The sequence below is a fragment of the Malania oleifera genome, chromosome 4 (assembly GCF_029873635.1).
Source record: "Malania oleifera isolate guangnan ecotype guangnan chromosome 4, ASM2987363v1, whole genome shotgun sequence".
In the NCBI taxonomy this organism is placed as follows: Eukaryota; Viridiplantae; Streptophyta; class Magnoliopsida; order Santalales; family Ximeniaceae; genus Malania; species Malania oleifera.
In genome coordinates, this window is record NC_080420.1 from 21852263 (window position 1) to 21861589 (window position 9327).

General features: G+C 35.6%; 1 protein-coding gene across 1 annotated transcript; it reads left to right on the top strand.

The window, feature by feature from the left end:
* The first annotated feature begins 3573 nt into the window (after window positions 1-3573).
* LOC131154145 (caffeoylshikimate esterase) lies at window positions 3574-9115 on the top strand. Its single transcript, XM_058106700.1, has 8 exons — window positions 3574-3996; window positions 4081-4110; window positions 4386-4515; window positions 4643-4789; window positions 4901-5031; window positions 7691-7828; window positions 8517-8615; window positions 8727-9115. Exons 1-8 carry the CDS (start codon window positions 3694-3696, stop codon window positions 8943-8945), a joined length of 1197 nt encoding a protein of 398 aa, XP_057962683.1. The 5' UTR covers window positions 3574-3693; the 3' UTR covers window positions 8946-9115.
* Window positions 9116-9327: the final 212 nt, after the last annotated feature.

The following is a 9327-nucleotide window of genomic DNA, read 5'->3' on the forward strand; positions in this document are numbered from 1 at the left end:
AGGAGGCAAGAAAAGATGCAAAAAGGGCCATTAGTAAAGCTAAATATAGATCATTTAATAGTTTGTATGATAAATTAGGTACAAAAGAAGGGGAAAGAGATATATTTAAACTTGCTAAAGCTAGAGAAAGGAAGAGCAAGGACTTAGGAAATGTAAAATGCATAAAAAGTGAGGATAATATTGTCTTGGTTAAGGACGAAGATATTAAAGAAAGATGGCGAAGTTACTTTAGTAAGTTGTTTAATGAAAACCAAATAGAAGGCTTAAACTTAGAGTTGTCAAATGAGGAAAAGACTAAAAATATAAAATTTATTCGCAAAATTAGAGTTAATGAAGTTAAGTTTGCACTAAAAAAGATGAAAAATGGGAAAGCTATGGGACCGGATAACATCCAAATTGAAGTTTGGAAATGCTTGGGTGATAACGAAATTATATGGTTAACTAATTTATTTAATACAATTGTAAAAACTAAGAAAATGCCAAATGAATGGAGGAAAAACACTCTAATACCTATATATAAAAATAAAGGAGATATTTAAAATTGTAATAACTATCGCGGAATTAAACTTATGAGTGATACAATGAAACTATAGGAAAGAGTTGTTAAACAAAGATTAAGGTTAGAAACGAAGATCTTAGAAAGTCAATTTGATTTTATGCCTGTGAGATCTACCACAGAAGCTATTTATCTTTTAAGAAGATATATGAAAACGTTTAGGGAAAAGAAGAGTGACTTGCATATGATATTTATTGACCTTGAGAAAGCATATGATAGGATACCTAGGGAAGTTTTATGGTGGGTTTTAGAAAAAAAGGGTATATGTTGTAGGTATATCGATGTCATTAAGGATATGTACGATGGAGTAATGACTAGTGTAAGGACTATAGATGGAGAAACTAGAGAATTTCCAATTACCATAGGTGTACATCAAGGATCTGCTTTGAGTCCTTGTCTTTTAGCTTTAGTGATGGACCAATTGACTAAGAGTATTTAAAAGGAGGTTCCATGGTGTATGTTGTTTGCAGATGATATTATATTAATTGACGAAACTACGGATGAAGTAGAGGCTAAGTTAGAATTATGGAGAGAAGTTTTGGAATCTAGTGACTTTAGGATAAGTAGAAATAAAACAGAATATATGAAATATAATTTTAATAATGATAGGAGGAATATTAGAGACAAAATTAAACTTGATGATGAAGAAATAAATAACACTTGTAGATTTCGATACCTGGGATCTGTTATGCAAGTTGAAGTAGAAATTGAAGATGATGTAATGTATAGAGTTAAAGCAGGTTGGGTAAAATGGAGAAGTACTTCAAGTGTGCTATGTGATCATAGAATACCCTTAAAATTGAAAGGGAAGTTTTATAAGACAGTTATAAGACAAGCTATGCTATATGGATCGGAATGTTGGGCGATGAAGAAACATAATATCCAAAAAGTAAAAGTTGCCGAGATGAGGATGCTTAGATGGATGAGGGGTATAACATTAAAAGATAAATTAAGGAATGAACATATTCGTGGTAAGTTAGGTGTAGCTCCTAAAGAAGATAAGATAAGGGAGGGATGACTTAGATGGTATGAATACTTGCAACGTAGGCCTTATAGTGCACCTGTGAGGAAGATTGACTTAGTTACTGTGGGGGGCAGTAGAAGGGGTAGGGGTAGACCTAAAATAACTTGGGAGGAGATAGTACATTGAAAGATAAATTAAGGAATGAATATATTCATGGTAAGTTAGGTGTAGCTTCCATAGAAGATAAGATAAGGGAGTGATGAATCAGATGGTATGGATACTTGCAATGTAGGCCTTATAGTGCACCTGTGAGGAAGAGTGACTTAGTTACTGTGGGGGGCAGTAGAAGGGGTAAGGGTAGACCTAAAATAACTTGGGAGGAGATAGTGAGTAAGGATTTAATATCTTTTGAATCTATCAAAAGAAATGGTCCATAATCGCATAAAATGGCGAAAAAGTATTCATATAGCCGACCCCACTTAGTAGGACTAAGGCTTGGTTTTGTTGTTGTTGTTGCTGAGCTTACAATATATCTTATATGCATGACATGCAGATAATTATTACAGACCATATATCCTAGTTACTATTACTGACCCATATTACATAAAATGAATTTAAAATACAAACACAATTATGGTCTTCAGGGTCTTCAGACTCTTCTTCAAGTGCCATTATTTTGATTTGCCAAATATATACCTACACATATCCTTAGATAGCCATCAAATACAACATGTATTTGTCATGATCAAAACCGGGTGTGACCTATAAGGTCAACAAAGAGGAAGAAGGAGAAGATTTTTAAAGCAAAAAAATTAAATTATCAAACATATCTCTTAATCTCTCGTCTCTCATCTCTCATTTCTCGGTTGAAGCCTAAAGGAGGACGGCAAACCCAAATTTTCAGCCCTTCCATTTTCAAATTTTCTAAACCCAAAATCAAGGAACACCGAAGATTCGGGAGTCTGAGACGAAGCCTAAGAAGAAGAAGAAGCAGCAGTAGCACAGTGAAGGCTTCTCGTTCTTTGCCTGCGTCACACACGAAGAAGACGAAGTAGCAGCACATGACAATGTCGAACTAGCGTAAAACTAGTAGGAGGCCTTCGTATTGGAGTCTTCAAGCCTTCAAACCAGCAGCAACCCTTCATCTTTGAGTGTTTGAGCCTTCCGCCTACAAGAGAGCTCACGTTCTTCTACGGAAATGGAAGGAGGACTAGAGGAGCAGCAAGAGGCAGCCGTGGCGCAGGATCGACTATGAGAGTGAGATCATGAGAGGAGAGCGATTAGGGTTTTTTTGTGTGGGTGGACGGGACGGCCGTGGGTTTAGGGTTAGTGGGTTCATAACATATATAAAGGATCCAATAAACGGGTCACCCAGCAGGTGACCCGGCCCAAACCCAATTGACCCGTTTATAAATGGGTCAACCCATGACCCCCCCGTTTATTAAACGAGTTAATTTTTCTAAATCCGGACCCATTTTAAATGGGTGGATCACGGGTGACCCGACATGTCATGACCCGTTTTGCCACCCCTATACACTATTAGCATGCATTAATACTTTGAGAACCATACAAACAGCTAAATGTAATACTTCTAATGTCCACTTTTAAGTTATTGTGATTATTTATAAGATTTTTTTTTTGTAACCATGGTCATGAGTGTTGTGCAACTTTAAAAAATATCATGTATTGAATTTTAAGGTTTTTTTAAAAAAAAAGTTGATTGTTTTAAATTTATTTTATAATTTTATAGATAAATATATTCATACTTAACACAAAAAATCTCCATTAATCTACCAACTATCATAATTTAAGTTCATGAAAGTACTCATTTATGTAATTAAAACTCGAAGAATTTTTATGTTTTAGTATATTATTTTAATAAATTATTCTAAATTGTTCATTAATCTTTTAAAAATGATTGAAACTTCCTTTTGAAAGAAATAATTAAATAGTCTAATTGTATCGCATTTTAAATAATAAATTATATAATTTTGAATGATTTAATTAAAACTTAATTTAAATTAATACTTAATAATGAATAGGAGACTCCGGTAGACTACCAGGAAACCCAGCTCCAGAGCCTCCATTATAGTCCTCGTGAATCACGAGTCATTTATTTGGCCTTCGGACTACACTCATGACTCGACGCGTCCCGTGACGACGCCGTAGGCAAATGATGGAGCTGTTTTCTGCATACGTACCCTCTGAACTATCTCTATTTCGCCGGAAATCTGACATTCCGATCACCGGCAGCCGAAAATTTCGCACACCCTTTTTTCCCCATCGGAAAACGAATAGAAAATTAGCAGTGGAGACTCGCCAGGCAGTCATGGCGAAGAAGAAATTGGCGATAGAAGGTGTGAGCGAGGAGATGAATGCGATCGCATCCCAGAACTTGGACTTCGCACCCGCTCGGAGGCGCGTTCGGTCGGCATTTTTTGACGTCCAGCAGCAGCTAGATCATTGCTTGTTCAAGGTAAGTTCAAGTTTGACCTGGAGAATTTTTATTCTTGATTTTCTTTTTCAATTGGTTTTTGAATGTGTTTAAGTTTGTGGCTAGGTGGCTACAACTGGGATCAGGACAGAGGAGGTAAGGAAGAATGCTGTTTTTTTTTCTTTCCTTCAATTTTCAAGTAAATTCTCTTTTAATGCTCTGTTTGGTATCTGAGAAACATGTGCGTAAAGAAGAGGAATCGAATATCCGGGAAAGCAAAACAACTTTACTTCCGAACCAACTATTTTTGGCTTACTCTTTGAGAGTCAAAATTTTGTGTTGGAAAGTTTTCTTGGAAACAAAACAGAGATTATGCTTGTGAAAGTAATGAAGCTTCTTTTAAATTTTGATGTTTCTTCTTGCTTTTTCAGAGGTATGAGAGAAACTCAAAGGGTCTGGAAATTTTTAGCAAAAGCTGGTTGCCAGGACCTCGTGTTCAAATCAAAGGTTTTTTATGCTTTTGCCATGGCTATGGGGACACTTGCACCTTCTTCTTTGAAGGTTTGTGATGATTGGTCCTCATGGAAAAGGTTACTTTGAGTAGCCTTAGAAGTAATTTCACATCTCCTGTTCATCATAGCATTCGATTTAATTTTGTATGTAATATATGGAAAGTTTGGATTTTCAGGTATTGCCAAGAGAATTGCTGCTTCTGGTTATGGCGTTTATGCTTTGGACTATCCTGGTTTTGGTCTATCTGAAGGATTGCATGGTTACATCCCAAGCTTTGATGAATTAGTTGATATTGTTGTTGAACATTATAGGAAAATCAAAGGTTTGGTACTCAAGTATTGCTATTATCATAATCATTCTTGTCATACCATTGTTATGGTGATTTCGGTTATTGGCTAAAATTTGTTGCTGATTTTGCCCATGTTTTTGGCAGGAAGACCCGAATTGAGGGGGTTGCCCTGCTTCATTTTCGGTCAGTCCATGGGAGGAGCTGTTACTCTCAAAGCACATTTGAAAGAACCACATGAATGGGATGGAGTGATCCTTGTAGCCCCAATGTGTAAAGTAAGACCATCATTGCTCCTGTATTCATGGTTCATTGTAGGGAATCATAATTTATAATTATTAAATTTGTTGGCATTTTGTGAGAGTAATCTACCTGCTAGTATTGCTCCTAAATTTCTGCCCTGGGGCATCATTCCTAGGATTTTATAATTCATGAAATTGCTTTGCCAATTTGTTTTGGGTTTGACTTCAAGTTTATTTATGTTGAAATTTTAAAAAATCTCGATGTTTTCATCTTAATTTTTTTTCATTATTGAATGATGAAATGTCACACTATCTGTTTGGGTTTTGGTTTCTTTTAGCCTATTAGTAATATAATTTGTGCAAGAATTGAATTAAAAAAAAAAAAACTTGATGATTGCTTAATGACAAAAAGATCCGAACTCATTAGTGTTAGACTGGTGGGATTCAAACATCCATTAGCATGTTGTTTCTTTCTTTCAATAAATTATTAAATTTTAAATGGTATTTAATTAGTTTATGGCTTTAGGCTACAGGAGTTGTTGTGTCATTCTTTATTTGCCTCGAACAAATTTGCTTGCTTAACTTCAATCCATGTCATTTTTGGTTGTTCCTAGCATATATTGGGAAACAATTAAATTCAAGTCATACCATTTCTAGATTTTGGAGTAGCCATAGCTTCTTGGTTTAGCATTTCTAGCATTTTGAGTGGCAATACATTTGTTTTTAGTGAAGAGATGCCTATTTTAAGAAATTGGGTGAAAGACACTGACTCCCTGAGGTTCGAGAAAAAGATGTGAAGCTCCCCTAAGGTTTCAAAAAATGAACCCCCCCTCCCCCTTAGGTTATCAAAAATTTCTATAGACCTCCCTTAAGTTTGTCAAAAGGATGCAAGTCTTCCCCCTTATATTTGACAAAATGAAAGCCTAAAGAGGGATAAAGTGCCCTAAAAATCAAATGTTAGGGGAGATATGTGGAATTGTTGTTAACAAATCTACTTGTGAGTTTGTTCCTCATTAGAAAAATACAATGAAGGATGGGTGCTTATATACATGGTTGGGCTCAAAACCCAATAGGCGTAGGCTTTTGGGTCAAGTTGTTGCTCACCTATGTATATCAAGCTCCCATGAAAACTCCCCTAATGCTAACAAGTGGTATTAGAGTCGACGGTTCATAACTTTGGGACAAGCGACATTGTAAAAGTCGAGGTTTGAAGTTAATTCTCCTTATGTGCTAATAGTTGAAGGACCAAGTGTGCAATTGTGACTAATAAGGATCATCTAGGCTTGGTAGATGAATCCGAATAGGGTCAAGACGTGAGAGGTAAATTGATTTGGAGGCATGTGGAATATTGTCTAAGGTATGTAAGGTGCAGCCGCATAGGGGTATGACTCACTTGAGCAACTGTTGGAGAATTGGACCTGTTGTCACAAGGGAGATGGTTTCCGCTCAAGAAAGGGGGGGGGGGGGGGGGGGGGGGAAGTGGAATTGGGCTTAAGTGTTATGCATGTGTTCTTGTGGATGTAGACGTGAAAATGGAGCGGTGATGAGCGAACTCTCATGTTTTCGTGCTTTCCCATGGTTGAGTAATGACTCCTAATTGGTTGCATGACAAGTAATAACTTCTATTCAAAGAGGAGTAGTTGGAACTCATAAGTGAGGGGGAGATTGTTAAGAAATCCACTTGTGAGTTTGTCCCCTACATTGAAAAAATAAAGTGAAGGATGGGTGCTTATATACATGGTTGGACCTAAGACTCAATATGCTTAAGCTTTTTGGATCAAGTTGGTACTTGCCCATGTATATCAAGCCTCCATGAAGACTCCCCTGGCACTAATATTTTTTGAAACAGGGAGATCTATGTCTTTTGGACAAACCTTTGGATTCATGAAAAGATTTCGGGCCTGTGTCTTTTTGCCAAATCTAAGTCATTGCTTTTTACCATAGGAAATATTCTTTTTCCTTTTCTTTGAAACTCTATTAAAACAAGTTTTTGCATTCAATAACTCTTTTATTGTGTGATTGAAACCGTCGAAACTTCATTCAAGATTTCCAAAGGAGGGCAATGAACTTGCCTATGGCAAAAGATAGACATTTCAATTTTTGTTTTTCTTCTTTTTTATCCCTCTTGCTACCCTTAAAAAAAAAAAAAAGTTAACTAATGCAACATTGTGACAATTTTGTGCATTTTGCTACATGTTCACTTGTGATCTTTGTGGAAAGATGATTAGATGGTGGGATACTATTACGTTTGGTTCACAAAATGTCTATTTCTAATAATAGAATGGTCATAATATAAGGATTTGATAGCTTACGAAAAAAGTGTCATTATCATAAATAGCAATGTAGAAACTTTTGTTAGTCCTTAACGAAGGATTTGACAAAGAATGACTATTCTCAAATTTCACCAAAGGAGTGTAAATTTCTATCCTATTTTATGTTGCGTGGAAATGTACAATTGAGTGATTTTTTTTTTCTTTCCTAAATTATTGTATCCTCATATTCCCATCTTATTCTGTTATATTTATATGAATCCTGTGAAACAAACAGACTGTAAGACATACATTGCATGCCAAAGTTATGCTGAACTGATTGATCAGGTGATTATTAAGAGATTATAAGGTTGAATTTTGTGTTTGGAGCAATGAGCCTGTGTCATTTGCTGAGGTAAAATTTCTGACATTGATTTGCTGCCAAGATTGCAGAGGATGTGAAACCTCCGGAACCAGTTTTGAACTTTTTCACTCTTTTGTCTAAAGTTATGCCAAAGGCGAAGATTTTCCCAACTAAAGATCTTGCAGAGCTAGCATTCAGAGACTCGAGGAAAAGGGAAATGGTTAGTCGATTTTTTTCCCCATAAAATACTTGTTTAGTATTATTCATTTTTTCATATTATACACTCTAGGCTTCTTGTCCAATTGGCTCATTGCCTTACTCCCCATAGGCTGTAGGGGGTTATAAGGACTTGGGTCTTGGGTTGTGTGTGTGTTGTTAAGGTGTATGCATAATTACTTGTTAAAAAAATAAAGAAAATTAACACATGATATAATGATGGCTACCTGATCTATAGGAGTTAAATATACTGGCATACTAGTGCATGGATACACAGTTACACTCATTATATTCATATAACATTCTCTATTAGTCTGCAGAGTTACACACATTATATTCATATAACATTCTCTATTAGTCTAGCTTCTGAAATCACGATTCTCTTTCTTGTTGCTCTGCCTTTTATTTTAAGTCATGCATGAGAACACAATTTGCCTATTACAATGGCAACTATACTTTCAGAACAAGCCTTTCAAGAAAAAGGCAGAAAAATAACCATCAATAGAATGGGGAAAATCCTTCGTTCAAGATGAAAATAAATGAGAATATTTTTCTTGGTTACAGAAAGTTTAATAAAAATGACAAAAAATGTTGAATTGACATACAACTCAAAATTTACTTCTGAACATGATAAAATTTATTTCTTTTGAAAGAAATATGTGAACATTAATGCATGCTTTCATCCTTCTTAGGCTGTCTACAATGTGCTTTCATACTCTGATCAAATGCGATTGAAGACTGTAGTGGAGCTCTTGAAAGCCACACGTGATATTGAGTCGCAGGTGGAGAAGGTCAGTGCTTGTTATATGTACTTTTTCTCCAATTTTTATTTCCCATTTTTGTGTTGGTTGGGATTCATTATGTCCAAACAAGCCATCCATGCGTAGAGGTTCTGTGTGCAGGTATCGTCTCCATTGTTGATTCTTCATGGAGCCGCAGATAGGGTAACGGATCCCTTAGTGAGCCAGTTTCTTTATGAGAAGGCTTCTAGCAAGGATAAAACTCTGAAGCTTTATGAAGATGGTTATCACAGCATTTTAGAAGGGGAACCTGATGACAGAATTTTTGCCGTCCTTGATGATATTATTACCTGGCTGGATGCTCGCTGCTCCCTTAACTAGAGGTTTTCTTCTTGTTTTATGCTTTCATGCCTTTGCTAGTTCCACTTCATATGTTTGTAATTTCTTGTTAATTTTATGCTACCCACAACAAGGTCATTTGTTTTTTAGGGCAAATCCTTTTGCCCTAATGCCCAAAAGGACAGAATCTCAATACATGCATATAACCACCATTATTTTTTGTGGACAAACAAAAATTAAAAATTGAAAAGCAACGACGTTAGTTTGGATTTCTAAAACTAAAAAAATTCAAAAATCTAATTGAATAATGGCTTATTTCCATCCTTGTAATAATTATTTTACCAATTTACTATATTCTAAATTCATGTGGTCAATTTTAATTTTAATTAAAAGCGCATATAATGAACGATTTAATTTGCAAAAA

Bases quoted from the DNA above. Each gene is read 5' to 3' on its own strand.
- LOC131154145 (XM_058106700.1), top strand. From the start codon at position 3,694: ATGATGGAGCTGTTTTCTGCATACGTACCCTCTGAACTATCTCTATTT. The intron at 7,829-8,516 runs GTTAGTCGATTT...CATCCTTCTTAG, and splicing joins ACTCGAGGAAAAGGGAAATG to GCTGTCTACAATGTGCTTTC. The intron at 8,616-8,726 runs GTCAGTGCTTGT...TTCTGTGTGCAG, and splicing joins TTGAGTCGCAGGTGGAGAAG to GTATCGTCTCCATTGTTGAT.